Source organism: Chionomys nivalis, chromosome 2 (assembly GCF_950005125.1).
Source record: "Chionomys nivalis chromosome 2, mChiNiv1.1, whole genome shotgun sequence".
NCBI classification, from domain to species: domain Eukaryota; kingdom Metazoa; phylum Chordata; class Mammalia; order Rodentia; family Cricetidae; genus Chionomys; species Chionomys nivalis.
In genome coordinates, this window is record NC_080087.1 from 56,164,855 (window position 1) to 56,181,787 (window position 16,933).

General features: G+C 46.8%; 2 protein-coding genes across 3 annotated transcripts in view; one reads left to right on the plus strand and one right to left on the minus strand.

Moving 5' to 3' along the window:
* The window catches only part of Fig4 (FIG4 phosphoinositide 5-phosphatase), a 119,561-nt gene that overhangs the window by 20,828 nt on the left and 81,800 nt on the right, over positions 1-16,933 (minus strand). Inside the window, exons 22-23 of one of the 2 annotated variants that reach the window (XM_057761487.1) lie at positions 15,387-15,473; positions 753-853 (exon numbers count right to left, since the gene is read on the minus strand). In XM_057761487.1, the coding sequence (XP_057617470.1) occupies positions 850-853; positions 15,387-15,473 (91 nt within the window). In that variant the 3' untranslated portion in view covers positions 753-849. Of the gene's footprint in view, positions 1-752; positions 854-15,386; positions 15,474-16,933 lie in introns of those variants that run through there. The other variant, XM_057761485.1, reaches the window with a different exon arrangement.
* LOC130869396 (ATP-dependent RNA helicase DDX1-like) lies at positions 10,113-12,549 on the plus strand. Its single transcript, XM_057761488.1, has one exon. The coding sequence runs from the start codon at positions 10,143-10,145 to the stop codon at positions 12,363-12,365; it is 2,223 nt and encodes a 740-aa protein (XP_057617471.1). The 5' UTR covers positions 10,113-10,142; the 3' UTR covers positions 12,366-12,549.

Here is a 16,933-nt window from a genome sequence, read left to right on the forward strand (position 1 = left end):
TCCCCGTAGGGAGTGTCTGAGAGTGGGGAAGGACAATCACCACTAGGCTTCACATCTTGATCTCAGTGCAAGGCCCACGCAGAGGCCTTGGAGCCCCTCGGGATCTGCAGACCGCTCCATGTCCTCCTTTTCTTCCTCTGGCGATGAACTGCGGCGTTTCTACTGATATGCTGCTCACCCGCTGCGAATTCGGCCGTCCCCTCCCTTCACAGCCCTTACCACAGCAGGGGCTGGGCTCTACCCACTGGGCTCAAGTCTCAGAGAAATCGATTCGAGGCTCAGTTTCATCGCTCAGAACTTCTGTAACCCCGAGTAAACACCCAACTCTCTCTAGACTTCTAGAATTCTCCAGGAATTCTGGTTCTCAGACACGCAGGCACTCACGCACGCACGCATGCACTGAATAGTGAAGAACATTCCGAAAATACCATCTTGGAATTCTCCCCCCAAGTCTGGCTGTATCGTGAAGCTCTAGAAGTCATTAGAAGGCTAGAAGGACAGAAATCAGTAAGTGCAGACTTCAGATGCTGGCTACTGAGAGCTTTCTCATGGGAAAGATCCAAGGTTCCTGAAGAAAGACGAAAACCAAACCAAAAGCTACAAGAATTCACTCACTAAACAATGCCTTCAGCAATCCCAGCATCAGGTCCCATCTTACCAGAGCTGCTCACGGTGTGTGAGGGAAGCCCGGTCTTGAGGCCAGAGAAAACTGCAGAGAGCGGAAGCGGCTGGCCTGGGAAGCTTCGGGTGTCATTTTATGTAGAGTGCCAAAAAGACGCTTACATCACAGGCTCTCCCTCTTTCTCCTAGACATTTCCTGATGCTTCCAATATCACTAGATCCGTTTTCTTAACTGTTTTATTATAAAAAATAAATCCAGTTGAGCACATTAACTTTATTTTAGTTAAATTATTTTCTATTTTCAAACTATACCACACAGGAATAGCAGTTCAGCCATTTATCTTCTGAAATAAGTCTCAACAGACTGTTTCTAAGAACAAATATATTCTGAAGTACGATACCTAAAAAGCTTCAATTTATTTTATTTTGACGTTAAGTAATGGGTTTCTAACATAAAACAAACTGGTTGAGAAAGTCATGGGGCCCCACCCCTAGACAAAAAATTACAGGCAGCCAAGAAATGCTCAGAGAGGAAGACTTCGTCTTTGTGGGAAGAACCCAACATCAAGTGGTCAACTCTGAAACCATACACACATAAGCAACACCAAACTGACTCAGCAGGTTACACACACACACACACACGTATGTGTAGTGGCATTTCAAATGTATTTTAATAAATACAGACTGCCTGAGGATCTGAGTCAATCCCTCTGGTCAGCCTTTATAGACCAGATTATGGTAACACATACCTTTAATCTCAGTAGTCATAATGACACACACCTTTAATCCCAGTAGCCACACCAGTTGTCACAGAAACTGGGTAGTGCCTGCCTTTAATCCCTGTGGTGCACACCTTTAATCCCAGCCCTAGAGAGGACTGTGGGAAGGGGGAAGACAGCTCTCAGACACACAGTCTCCTGAGATTTCAGGAGGCAGGATCGCCATTTCAGACTGAGGTTGAGGTAAGAGCCAGTGGCTGGCTGCTTTGTTTTCAGATCTTCAGGTTGAACCCCAATTTCTGACCCTGAGTTTTTATTAATCACGCTTCACATATATAGTTATGCATTTATATGTGTGTATAACAATATTAATTAAAGACAAAGAAGCCATGAGTTTAGAGGGGATGGCTTTGGAGGGAAGAGGGGAAGGGAGAAACTGACGTAATTAAACCATAATTCAAATTATATTTTACAAAAAGAAGTCTACGTGGTCTCAGTTACCTTTTCCTTATGGATAAAGACAGGATACTTTTTATTCAGACACTTGGGGTTCAGCTGGCATTTTGGTTACATCACACACACAGAACAGAAACTGTGGCTGTAAAGTGGGTGTCACAAGGGGACAGAAACAGGTTTGACCTCACATCGCCACTCCATCCTACTGAGATCATAACACACATTTTCTAACCCATAAAGTCAAAGCTCTCCATGTGCCCGGGAATGGACCATTGCAAACTGGGAAACTACGGCCCTAGTCTACGCAGACTGCCCACAGGACATTAAGAACTGGTTACAACGTAGAAAAGAATTCTGCCATTCAAAGCCTCAACAATTTGTTAGCAGTGGGAAATAAAATATCAGAAAATGTGTGACCCATTTTACCCCACCCCACTAATGTAACGGTTGCGTCAACTAACGACAGTCACAATTTCTCCGCAGAGAACAATCATGAGACACCGCTAAGAGCTCTGAGCTGCAGAGTCTAAAATGGAAGATGAAGTGCAGTAAGATCAAAGCCTACGAATGTGGGTCACCATCTACCACACATTTCAGTGTGCTTATCTTGGCATTTCTCCCTCACAAGTGATCATGTATAATATCCCTAAACTAGGGGTACAACTTCCTGCAGCCACGCACTATCCAGATTGAAACTACCATCATGCATCAGGTGCCACACTAGGGTCACAAACCAGACGAACTTGCTCTCAGCCAGCTTGGCCTTTCCCACTTGCTTCAGAATCAACCTGCCACATGCATCAGCAATTTACTAAGGACTTTCTGTCCTTATAAGAATGGGAGGGTAGCTAGAAGCATGGCTTGAACTATGAAAACATGTAACCGGTTTCTGGTGTTACTCCTCAAGCTTCCTTATGAGAGCATAAGGAAAAGGAGTAATAACATTCAAATATTAAACATGGGAAATTACATAATAAAAAGACTTGCTGGCAAATTTTAATATAATTAGGACTTAATGGGGCTGGTGCTTTTTTTAAAAAGTCATGCATAAAAGATTGCAGAAATGCTGAGTCACACTTAAGACAGTACAGTCATGTGCACACGTGCAACAAATGCATGCTACTGTCTTCTGCCCACACCACGTGCACACGTGCAACAAGTGCATGCTACTGTCTTCTGCCCACACCACATGCACATGTGAAACGAATGCATGCTACTGTCTTTGCCCACACCACGTGCACACGTGCAACAAGTGCACGCTACTGTCTTCTGCCCATACCATGTGTGCATGTGAAATAAACACATGCTACTGTCTTTTGTCCATACCATGTGCACATGTGAAACAAATGTATGCTACTGTCTTCTGTCCACATTTTCTCTTAACTGGGAAGACTTTCCCCTCGAGCTGGAGAAACCAAGGCCACAAGCACATCATACCTGGACACTCATCTATTTGAACAATGGGAATGGGTGTCAGGAAGGCACAGAGACAGAGCACCAAGCCCACAATCACTCCATCTGCCCCAAATCATCCCACACACCCACCACATACAAAACGACAGCTATTCATCCGACTAACAAAATAACAAAATGCTAAACCATCACAGATGTGGTTCTTACATACAAAGCTAAACACCCCACAGTAATATCCCTGTGGGCCTTTCCAGATATACAAATCTGTTCCCCCAGTGCACAGTATAAAGACAGTGTTTTGTAGGCTCCAACTATATCGTTAAACCATAATATATTCTTTATCAATGATATAAAGATTTTTTCACTTTAATGTGATCACTGATCCCTAGGAAAAAAAATAAAAACATGTATCTATTTACTGTACGTTTTTAAAGAGAAAGCAAGAGATAATTTTTAAAATCAAGTATAGAAAACTCTCCTGAATTCCTGAGTCTCTTTAAAGCTTTTTGGGGTACAAGCATGTCCTTTGGATGCCCTGTTACTTGTGGAAACTCATCAACTTAGCCCCAGATTTGCATCTACCATTTCCTGGCTATCCTGGCAACACATGGCTACCTGAGCTACATGGGATGGCAGACGCCTGTGATCCCAGCATTTGATACAGAGTCTGGCACTAAGGCTACCAGCCCAGACCAGTGAGTGCCTGACTAGAGGGCAGGCCTCAAGGTCCCCACCAGGGGAAGCAGGCCCCTGCTGCTGGGGTTGCAATCTCTGCTTGTGATCTCCTGGACCTGCTCTCCCTGCCCCCTATTTCCCTTGGTCCCTGGCTCATTGGGGCCACCAGGAATCCCTGCATAGGTGCTGAGAAGTCCCATCTGGATGGGTGAGTGTGTGCTATCCTGGGGCGCACTGTCCCGGTAGAGAGCACAAACGCCCCCCCCCCCAGCTCCTGCTGCAAGGCTTTCTTTCCTACACACCCGCCCCCCACCCCCACCCCCAAGCCTGCCTTGTCTGCAAGGTCCTTAGCTGTGGAACAGTTTCCTGCCCTTTCACTAAGGCTACCAACCCAGAGCAGTGAGTCCCTGACTAGAGGGCAGGCCTCAAGGTCCCCGCCAGGGAAAGCGGGCCCCCGCTGCTGGGGCTGCAGTCTCTGCTGTGATCTCCTGGACCTGCTCTGCCTGCGCCCTACTTCCCTTTGTCCCTGGCTCATTGGGGCATCCAGGAGTTCCTGTGTAGGTGCCGAGAAGTTTCATCGGGACGGGTGAGTGTGTGCTATCCTGGGGCGGACTGTCCTGGTAGAGAGCACAAACGCCCCTCCCCCAGCTCCTGCTGCAGGGCTTGCTCTCCTACACACCCGCCCCCCCCCACCCCCAAACCTGCCTTGTCTGCAAGGTCCTTTGCTGTAGAACAGTTTCCTGCCATTTCACTAAGGCTACCAGCCCAGAGCAGTGAGTGCCTGACTAGAGGGCAGGCCTCAAGGTCCCCGCCAGGGAAAGCGGGCCCCTGCTGCTGGGGCTGCAGTCTCTGCTGTGATCTCCTGGACCTGCTCTGCCTGCGCCCTACTTCCCTTAGTCCCTGGCTCATTGGGGCATCCAGGAGTTCCTGTGTAGGTGCCGAGAAGTTTCATCGGGACGGGTGAGTGTGTACTATCCTGGGGCGGACGGTCCCGGTAGAGAGCACAAACGCCCCTACACTAAGGCTACCCAACCAGAGCAGTGAGTGCCTGCCTAGCGGGCAGGCCTCAGCAACCCCCGAAAGGGAGTGCAGGCACCTCCAGCTTGTACTGCAGTGTCGCCTGTGTTCTACTCGACCCCGCCCGACCCCTTGCATTCGGCCTTCTTTACGCGGGTCATTGGAATACCACGCATCCATGTTTTGGTGTTGAGGAGTTCATCTGGAAGGGAACGGTTCCTGCCCCTACACTGAGGAGATACACCTAGAGAGTTAGTCACAGCAAAGACTGGTCCAAGACATCAGGCCTCTCCTGGCTCCATTTGAAGGAAAAGATGGGCAGGCGCCAATGCAAGAATTCCCCCAACAACTTGAAAGGCAACGTGACATCACCAGGATCCAGGAATCCCGAAATGAGAAGTGTACACCCTAATCCAGAAGAATTAGAAGAATTCGACTCAAAAGTGAATTTTGATACAGAGTCTGATACAGGAAGATCACAAGTGGTGGCTAGCCTGGGTCCCAATACTGAGAAAAAATAACAGCAGACTCCTGTCTTTTTGTGTACTCCTTAGCCGTGTAACCCCGCCCTTGGTACTGGGTACAAAACCTCGGCCGCTCTGCATGCTAGGAAGCACTGTACCTTGACCCAGAGCCTCAGCCCTCTTTTCATCTTGTTTGAGACAGGGTCTCACTAAGTCACATGGGCCAGCCTTGATCTCACCGTAGCTCAGGCTGGCTGAGCTTGTTATTCTCTTGCCTCAGCCTCCCAGCAGCCAGAATTATTGGCCTGCGCCACCAGGCCCTGGTCCCCTTCTCTACTTGAGGTGCCAGTTTCCCACTGCACTGCTCTCCCTGCCCTGATATGTCGATTAGCTATTTATCCCTGATTCAAATCCAGTCTCTGCACCGTTTCCAAAGTAACCGTTCTAAATGCAAACATAAGCACACGACTCTTGATTACCACGCAGCTCTGAAGCAAAAGACCACATTGCGTCACCCAGGCTCTTCCAATCGTGTGCTGGGAGCCTGACTCCCTGGCGTTGTGGTATCCTGGATTCTCAATGTGGCATTGAGGTGGTGAACTTTTTAGGGTGGGGTACAGAGTAGGGGCAGCAAAGATCTTTAAGCAGGTTGAATGATGTCTCAGTGAGTGAGCCTGGCCTTTCCCTTGTCTCTCGGTTCCTGTGTCACCAAGTGAACTCCCTCACTTCCTGTCACTGTATGTCTGCCATGCGCCCCTCCCCAGAGCTGACCGGTCACTGATGCCACGCTTCCAAGTCTTCAGAACTGTGAGCTAAATAATTCGCTTGTCTTTAGAGTGTGTCACCTCAGATATTTTGTTACAGAAATACCAAGATGGCTAAGACAGTCTCTCAAAACAGCACACAGGAGAGGGGTCGGACCACACACCTATGCCAAGGACCACTGGGGACCGGATATGAACCTGTGCAGGTACCGACTCATTGTCTATCGTATTCCTCAAACAAGAGAGCCAATAGAATAAAAATTGAAAGTCTCAGCATTCTACATACCTTAAAAGTTGATAACAGGAGTAGCCACAGTCCAGCACAGTTCACTATGCTAGGGACCCTTCAGGACAGCCTGCCTCTGAAGCATCAACAGATTCATTGTTTCCATCAACCTGACTTTCCAAACAGTAGAGGACACTAATGCATGGAACTGTCACATAAAGACACTACTTTCTCCCCGGCTCTCTGCCTTCTCAACTCTTGGCATTTCCATCTTGACTTTAATCTCCTGCTTCCTGCTCATCCCTGCCCTCCACCGGTGCCAACTCCTTGGACATAGCAGGAGTGTATTTTCCAAAGCTTCCAATCACTGTGTCTATGAATCTACCACGCTTTATTTTGTTTTTAAATTCAGAAACAGAGCGAATTTTCTTTTAATTCGTGTAGTTCAGCAGGTGTGAAGCACTGGAATGTTGAGACAGGAGGATTGCTGTAAGTTTGAGGCTATTGTAGCCTACCTACTGACCTCAAAGAAAGCTTGTGCTATAGAGTCAGAATGTCTCAAAAAAGACACCTACACACACACACTAAATAATAATTCTTTTCAGTGTACTCCTAAGCTAGTCCTGTTTTTAATACATCATTTTAACTTTGTTCTTTGAGAATTTCATACATATATCTGATACATATTGATTTTATTTACTCCCCCCTTGTCCCCCACCAACTCTTCCTGGATCTTTCCCCATTTATGTTCCCTGCCAATTTCAATTTCATTCTCTCTGACTTTTCTGATAATGGAGTCCAACTAACGCTGCCCATGTACTCATGGTATCAGGCTATTCACAGGCACAAAGTCAACCTACCGCGAACCACATCCCTTAAGAAAACTGATTCTCCTCCTGTTATCTGCTCCTCAGCTAGGGGCAGGTCCTGGCGGACCCCTCCCTAAGCACACTGGGATGCAGGACTGGCGCAGTACAAGCTGCTCTGAGAGTGCATGGCTGTGACACCATGTTGAATCCAGAAGAACACTGTCTTGTCCTGGGCTCCCTAGACCTCTGGCTCTTACAATCAATCTACGTGCCACCCCTTTGAGATGCTCACTAAATCTTGGGGTGTGTGGGTGTGACAGAGATGTCCCACTATGGCTGAGCATGGCACAGACCTATCTGCACTTTGGTTAGTGAAATGGTTTTTTCTTTTTTCTTTTTTTTTAGATTTATTTATTATGTATACAGTATTCTGCCTCCATGTACGCCCACACGCCAGAAGAGGGCACAAGATCTCATTACAGATGGTTGTGAGCCACCATGTGGTTGCTGGGAATTGAACTCAGGACCTCTGTAAGAGCAGCCAGTGCTCTTAACCACTGAGCCATCTCTCCAGCCCCGAAAGGGTTTTTTCTAATAGCTAAACATATACCAGAGAAGATGGAATTAAGATGGAGAAGAAAAGAGGAAATAAGATGAGGCTGAAAATGAATGAGAGAGGCACAGAGAGAGATTAACTGTAACAGAAAACTACACTGAAAAATCAGAGCAGGCTAAAGGACAGGAGGAAGCAAGTACACAGGACAAAGGGTGGGCAGCACAAGAGGATGGGGTGGGGCATCCGAGTTCCTTGGGCTGAGCCATTATTACCCATGACCTCCCATCAACCATCACTGCCTCTCAGCTGCTTTAACCCTCCAGTCTCTGAGGACTAGACCTGGTGTTTGGGAGAAATAATAAGTAACCCATGAAATAAAATGCTTGCTGGGAGGAAGGGGATTGGACAGGGTCCCAGGTATGGGAGAAAGGGAATAAACTTCATCATATACATGTATGAAACTGTAAAAGGAAATAATAAAATACTTACATTTTCTACAAACGGAGATAGAAAAAGATCCACAGAAAACTAGATGCAACTTCTGGGGAGGGTGGTGGTCCACGGGGAGGCCACGGGGAGCTACTGAAATGGGATCGTGGCAGGAACTGCAGCTGAGTTACTCCTGGCCACTGGGAAGAGCCTGCCTCCCCTTAAGTGGCAGTGAGTGCCAGTGCTGTGAGCTAACCTTAAGGATTCACGCCATCTCATAAGCCTAAAGCTCACTTCCTTACCTGCATCACATTTCACCTTTCCCGCACTACAAGAACCCTAAGTCAGACAGCATCCACACAGGGGCTATGCCTTGTATATGGACCCATTTCTCAGAAGCAATTTTTTTAAGTTTATTCTTATTTTTATTTTTAAAACAATCTTAGAAAATAATTTTTTAAAGATTTAATTATTTATTATGTATACAACATTCCTTCCAAATGGTTTTTTTATAACTATTTTATTTTGTTCTTCGATTTATTTATTATGTATATAGTGTTCTGTCCATATCCCTGCAGGCCAGAAGAGGGCACCAGATCTCATTAAAGATGGTTGTAAGCCACCATGTGGTTGCTGGGAATTGAACTCAGAACCACTAGGAGAGCAGTCAGTGCTCTTAACCACTGAGCCATTTCTCCAGCAGAAGCAATTTTTAATGAGTGACGCATCTTCCTGGAATACGTATGCCACAGCGCAGCAGGCACTGAGAACACACATGTGCATCCTCCTGGAATACACATGCCACAGAGCACACTTAGAACACACGTGTGCATCCTCCTGGAATATGTACACCACAGAGCACACTTAGAACACACGTGTGCATCCTCCTGGAATATACACGCCACAGAGCACACTTAGAACACACGTGTGCATCCTCCTGGAATATGTACACCACAAAGCACACTTAGAAGACACATGTGCATCCTCCTGGAATATGTACACCACAGAGCACACTTAGAACACACATGTGCATCCTCCTGGAATACACACACCACAGAGCACACTTAGAACACACGTGTGCATCCTCCTGGAATATGTACACCACAGAGCACACTTAGAACACACGTGTGCATCCTCCTGGAATATACACGCCACAGAGCACACTTAGAACACACGTGTGCATCCTCCTGGAATACACACACCACAGAGCACACTTAGAACACACGTGTGCATCCTCCTGGAATATGTACACCACAGAGCACACTTAGAACACACATGTGCATCCTCCTGGAATACGTACATCACAGAGCACACTTAGAACACACGTGTGCATCCTCCTGGAATATGTACATCACAGAGCACACTTAGAACACACGTGTGCATCCTCCTGGAATATGTACACAACAGAGCACACTTAGAACACACATGTGCATCTTCCTAGAATGCGTACATCACAGAGCAGCAGACACTGAGAATACATATGATCATGTCTTTTTCCTACGACTGATTGACAGTGCAGCATGAAAACTCCCAGAGCATTTGCAGGGGTGTGAAAATGATAGCATGCTGGTCTTGTACAGAGAGACACGCCACCTATCCTTACAGCATCCTAACTGCCAGGCATAGCAAGTCCCACTTGGGTTCTTTTACTTCAGCAAGCATCACAGGCACAGTAGCAAGGGAGAAAGGGACAAGGCTGAAAGGCTGGTGATGCTCACTTCTTTCACAACTCAGCAGGGAACAAAGAAACAAGGGCAGACAGCAGAAAAAGAGGGGGAACACCTAAAAAGTGTTCAACGGGGGCCAAGGAGATGAAGAAGCCAGTAGGACGCAGGGGACCTCATAAATACTCTGGGAGCAGTGGGCTGGGGGTTAGTATAGTTCAATGAATATTTACTAAGCATCCAACTTAAGATCTGTTATAAAGAGGTCGGCGTGTCTGCAGGGAGGGAGGGAGGGAAGGACCGAGCGAGCGGCGGAGGAGTGAGCGAAGATGGCGGCCTTCTCCGAGATGGGTGTTATGCCTGAGATTGCACAAGCTGTGGAAGAAATGGATTGGCTTCTACCAACTGATATCCAGGCAGAATCTATCCCATTGATCCTAGGAGGAGGAGATGTCCTTATGGCAGCAGAAACAGGAAGTGGAAAGACTGGTGCCTTTAGTATTCCAGTTATCCAGATAGTGTATGAGACTCTGAAAGACCAACAGGAAGGAAAGAAAGGAAAAACTACTATTAAAACCGGTGCTTCAGTGCTCAACAAATGGCAAATGAACCCATATGACAGAGGATCTGCTTTTGCTATTGGGTCAGATGGCCTGTGTTGTCAGAGCAGAGAAGTGAAGGAGTGGCATGGGTGCAGAGCGACCAGAGGACTGCTGAAAGGGAAACACTACTACGAGGTATCCTGTCGTGGCCAAGGCCTGTGCAGAGTTGGGTGGTCTACCATGCAGGCCTCGTTAGACCTAGGTACTGACAAGTTTGGATTTGGCTTCGGTGGAACAGGAAAGAAATCTCATAATAAACAGTTTGATAATTACGGAGAGGAATTCACTATGCATGATACTATTGGGTGCTACTTAGATATTGATAAAGGGCATGTGAAGTTCTCTAAGAATGGAAAAGACCTTGGTCTAGCATTTGAAATACCAGCACATATAAAAAATCAAGCGCTCTTCCCCGCCTGTGTTTTAAAGAATGCTGAATTGAAATTTAACTTTGGTGAAGAAGAATTTAAGTTTCCACCAAAAGATGGTTTTGTTGCTATTTCCAAGGCTCCCGATAGTTATATTGTCAAGTCGCACCACACAGGTAATGCACAGGTTTCACAAACAAAATTTCTCCCTAATGCTCCAAAAGCTCTCATTGTGGAACCCTCCCGGGAGTTAGCAGAGCAAACCCTGAACAACGTCAAGCAGTTTAAGAAGTATATTGATAACCCTAAGTTACGGGAACTGCTCATAATTGGGGGAGTGGCGGCTCGGGATCAGCTCTCAGTTTTGGATAATGGGGTTGATATTGTCGTCGGTACTCCGGGAAGATTAGATGATTTGGTATCAACGGGAAAGCTCAACTTGTCTCAAGTTAGATTCTTGGTTCTGGATGAAGCAGATGGGCTTCTCTCTCAAGGTTACTCTGACTTCATTAACAGGATGCACAGACAGATTCCTCAGATTACTTCTGATGGGAAAAGACTCCAGGTGATTGTTTGCTCTGCTACTTTGCATTCTTTCGATGTAAAGAAACTATCTGAGAAGATAATGCATTTTCCCACATGGGTTGATTTGAAAGTGGAAGATTCTGTTCCAGATACTGTGCACCATGTAGTTGTCCCTGTAAATCCGAAAACTGACAAGCTCTGGGAAAGGCTGGGCAAGAACCACATTCGAACTGATGATGTACATGCAAAAGATAACACAAGACCTGGTGCTAACAGTCCAGAGATGTGGTCTGAAGCTATTAGAATACTTAAGGGGGAGTATGCTGTCCGAGCAATCAAGGAACACAAGATGGATCAAGCAATTATCTTCTGTAGAACTAAAATTGACTGTGATAACTTGAAGCAGTACTTTATGCAACAAGGAGGAGGACCTGATAAAAAAGGACACCAGTTCTCATGTGTATGTCTTCACGGTGACAGAAAGCCTCATGAGAGAAAGCAGAACTTGGAAAGATTTAAGAAAGGAGACGTAAGATTTTTGATTTGCACAGATGTAGCTGCTAGAGGCATTGACATCCATGGTGTTCCTTATGTTATAAATGTCACCCTGCCTGATGAAAAACAGAACTATGTGCACCGGATTGGCAGAGTAGGGCGAGCTGAAAGAATGGGCCTGGCCATTTCCCTGGTGGCAACAGAGAAAGAAAAGGTTTGGTATCATGTATGCAGCAACCGTGGGAAAGGATGCTATAACACGAGGCTCAAGGAAGATGGTGGCTGTACCATCTGGTACAATGAAATGCAGCTACTTTCCGAGATAGAAGAACACCTGAACTGCACTATTTCCCAGGTTGAGCCAGATATAAAGGTTCCAGTGGATGAGTTTGATGGGAAAGTTACCTACGGTCAAAAGAGGGCTGCTGGCGGTGGAAACTATAAAGGCCATGTGGATATTCTGGCACCTACTGTTCAGGAGTTGGCTGCCCTTGAAAAGGAAGCACAGACATCTTTCCTGCACCTTGGCTACCTTCCCAACCAGCTGTTCAGAACCTTCTGATTCCATGTAGACGGAATAGGGTCTCAGTAATAAAGTCTCTAGTCTAACCTCTAACATGGTGGTGCTGCTTCCAAGCAGCAGTATTTATAGTAACTGAGCTATGACTGCTAACTCTTGCATGTCAAGAAACACAAATCTTAGGAATTCTTCATAAAATGGCAAACTAATGAAAATAAATTTGACAACTATATTTTAATGAAAAAAAAAGATCTGTTATAAAGATCGAGGAGAATATAGAGTCAGGCTACCCTCTGAGTAACCTAGCAGGTCTCCAATAACTCAGATATTTATTCCAAAAGTCTCAGTGTGACTGTGCAATGAGGATGTTTGTGTGTGTGTATGAGAGAGAGACAGAGAGAGAGAAACAAAGGTATAATTTCTTAAACCTTAATAAGACTCAAGAGAAACACAGTGGAGATGTAGGAGACATGGGTATCTACAGACCCTGGCAATGCTACAAGACCAAAATGTGGGCTGTTAATGCTAATAAACCTCCATTTCTACTCCAGGGGTTAAAAAAGCAGCTGCCAGCTCTAAATGTTTGTAGCTAAGAGGCAGACATCATGGGTACCAGAAGCACCTTGGGCAAGTTACAACATCTGCACTTACTTCAGTTTCCCACTCTGTACAGTGGGCATAATAAAATGTACTCCCTCAGGTTTCTATGGGAATTGAGTCAATACAGGTTAAAGCACATAGGACATGGCCATCTCACACTGAACGGACAGTAAAAAGGTGACGTCATTCTTCCTGGTTACCAGCCATACACTCAGGGGGGCTGTGAGTCAGAAAGCTGCCACACAAGTTTGTGTATTTGTGCTGGCAACCCAGACAGCTGCCCAGTGCAGGTTTAGCATGAACTTCTAGGCACGTTCTGCAAGGTCTCGGAGGGAAGTATCTAGCTGTCCCATCCAAGTTTCTGTATCTGCAATTTAGAACACCTTCATGCCGTGGACTTCTTGGAAGTTTGTATTAGCGAAAATATATTTAACGTTTGCTATTGTAACTTCTCTCTACTGTAGAAAATGAAAGCTGGGGGCCTCAGAAATTCAGGAAAAAACAGGGTTGAGCAAACACAGAGGCACATGAACTTAAAAAGTGAGCTTGTCATCATTTTAAACGTGCTGGAACCTAAGCTTCAGGAGAGGAGGCTTCAAGGCCTCACACAAGCCTAGCTTCTGTTGGTTTGGGCACAGTTCTAGAGATCTAAAAATGAACCGTTGACATTTTCAGAACCTGGTTATGGAGTTCCAGTTTAAAGGGCACACACACAGCCCTCTCCCAAAACACGCGTGGCAGTTGCCATGACAGCAGAAGGCAGTACCTACCAAGCCTTTGTTATCCTGCTGAAGATGCTGTACAATAACACGCTCATGGGAGACTCTTGACTAACGGAGTGAGAAAGGATAAAATACATCTCTGGATCCACACGGGTCCATCCTGTGCCTGGACTCGGGAGAGCATGCTGGTGTATTAATAACTACGTAGGTAGTAAGTAAGACAAATAACATATCTAAGGCTAAAAACAAGGAAGATCTGTTTGTTCTTTTCCCTTTGTCATCGTCTCCCAAGAAGTCATATCTTACTATTCTAATGGAATGATCGGAACCACACAATTTAGCCACCCAAGTCTTCTGTTCCACCACTTTTCTTCTTTGTCTTGTCAATTTCAACTCAGATTTCCAAAGGTTAAGTAGCTATAGTGAAGAAAACTAGCTTCTAACTGAGTTGATAGGCTTCCCCTGCCTCCAAAATAGAGCGTAAGAAGAGAAAAGACACAGACGGGAGGAAGACGGGAGAGACCGCACCTCCGGGGGTGTGACGGCCCTACAACGTGTGCTCTTCCACTCATCAACCGCCCTCCCCTGGAGCAACACACTTTGTCGCCACACACTGATGGAACTGATCAAGTTGGCTTACAACAGGGAAATGGGCATCTCCTAAATGCCAACAGTGCCAGATGCTGCCCATCCAACCCATCTGAACCCCCACCATGGCCCATCGTATAGAACTCAACAGAGCATGTCTTCTCTGGGCCTCTCCTGGTCACAGCCCCACGCTTTGTCCTGATTAGCAGTGGAGATGACCACGATGGCTTACTACACCCTTGTTCCAGACGCTGTGTGAGCTACGCTGGCTTCCTCTTGCCACCTTCCTCGACAGCAGTTGCTACGCCTTTGCAGATGAGGCACCTCAGTCACGTTTTAGATGTATGCTCAAGATAAAAGCAAGTGGTGTGACCTGAATACAGGTCTGTTTAGTTGAGAATTAACTAACCTCCTGTTTAACGCCCGCCAAGTTATTGGCAATGATAGGATCATGTAGCAAGAAGAGCCTAATCCACCCATGCTCTAGAGCAGTGGTTCTCAAGCTGTGGGTCGCGACCCCTTTAGTGATCACATATCAGATACCTTGCATATCAGATATTTACAATTCATAACAGCAGCAGAATTGCAGTTATGAAGTAGCAATGACATAATTTTATGATTGGGGTCATCAGAACATGAGAAACTGTATTAAAGGGTCACAGTGTTAGGAAAGCTGAGAACCACCCGCTCTGAAGGCTCTTGTGGTAGACCTGAGGTCTCCCAGGTAGGGGTAGTGTTCGTGGAGGGAAGTCAAGGGGTGCAGTTCCACCTCTCCTCTGCCACCTCCACCACTGCCCCTAAGACACAGTTTTCAGCAAACAAAGCGGCAGGAAGAACGCTTTCACGTGTGGAATTGTCCTCACACACGGCCCATGAGAGGCATGGACACCGAGATTTCCTAAGGATTTGATAGAAGGCCAGTGAGATGGCTCAGCGGGTAAAGGCATTCGCCACCAAGCCTCGGGACCCAGTTCAATCTCTGGAACCTGTATGGTGGAAGGAGAGAGCTGACTCCTCCGTGCTGTCCTCTGACCTCCATACACATGTTGTGGTGCATCCAGGCACGCGCGAGTGCGTACACACACATGCACACACCAAAATAAACAAACAGTTGAATGAAATGTAAGTTTTCTAAGTTGTATCTAGTACTTACAATTTTATGACGCCGTCTGAGCACCTGGAACATGGCTGCTGGCTGCTCCTGTCCTGTTTCTGTTGACTCTGGCCCAGTTGAACAAACCTACAAACACAACGGACGAGAACAAGCTAGAGAAGGAAGCCCCTGCAATGAGCCCAGGGGCGCCCCGATCGCCGTGTACTTCCACAACCACGGCGGTGCGGCTGAAATCGCCCGTGCGTTTCCATTACCAAAGTGGGAAACTACACAACAAGGAGTGCAGGAGCAGGGGGTCGGATGCTTGTGATCAAAGAACAGAGGCCTGCCCTGAGGCAGGGGAGCTGCTCAGAGTCCAGAGCATTGACTCAGTTTCCTCAGGACCTAACAATCCTTTCTCTTCTCTCACTCCCAAGCATACTCCAGCTACTCCTGAGGAAAACCCTGCCAAAATACGGGAAGCAGATGGGCGGCCACTGCCACATCACCTCTCCCAGGAAGGCTGAGTGGCATCCACACAAGCACTAATTCAGACTCCTGACTGCAGGTGGGCCCTTCCACACACGCCCAGCTCCCCTCAGAGTTTCGGGGTGTTCTGTTTTCCTGTTCCCATGGGAGGTGAAAGGGCAGGATCAGGAGCCTGTTTCAATTCTGTTTTTCTGCCATTTAAAATATTTTCCTTTGATGACTACTGATAATCTTATTATTTATTTTTCAGAAGCTTTCCTGAAGGTCCAGTGCTCCAGGAGCAACAGTGATCAGATTCCTGCAGTGCTGCAGCCAAACGCCCTAGAGCTCGCTTTCATCTGACAGTCGGCAATGAATTGTGTCCAGTTTTGGAAAGGATGGGGGATATTATGTAATATTAGCTACACACATTTAAAATTTCCCAGATAAAGTACAGTCACTATCACAATAAAAAATAAAACATTGTGGGGCTGGAGAGAAGGCTCAGTGGGTAGGAGCACTGGCTGCTTTTCCAGAAGACCTGGGTTTGATTCCTAGCACCCACATGGTAACTTACAACTGCCTATAACTTGACTTCCAGGGGATCCCAGTGCTCTCCTCTGGCCTCCTTAGACACCAGGCAAGCACGTGGTACATGCACATACATGCAGGCAAAGCAGTCGTACATATAAAAGTAAAATTATTTAATTAATAAAGAAAAAAGGCTACATGGAACAGAGAGTGTCCAGGTTTGGTTAGGAGAGCAAACCAAAGCACAGGGGAGGTAGAGAAAGAAAACGGAGCAGGGCTCAGTGGGAAGAACAGAACCACAAACTGAGTGATCCGATGGCTGCAGCTCAACGCAAGAACAAGCAGGAAAACAGGCTGGAGACCAGGACCAGCTGTGCCATCCTTCCGGTGCCCTGTGGCCCTGAGTCAGCTGTGCCCCTTTCCAGTGCCCTGGGTCAGCTGTGCCCCTTCCAGTGCCCTGAGTCAGCTGTGCCCCCTTCCAGTGCCCTGTGGCCCTGAGTCAGCTGTGCCCCCTTCCAGTGCCCTGTGCCCTGAGTCAGCTGTGCCCTCTTCCAGTGCCCTGAGTCAGCTGTGCCCCTTCCAGTGCCCTGTGCCCTGAGTCAGCTGTG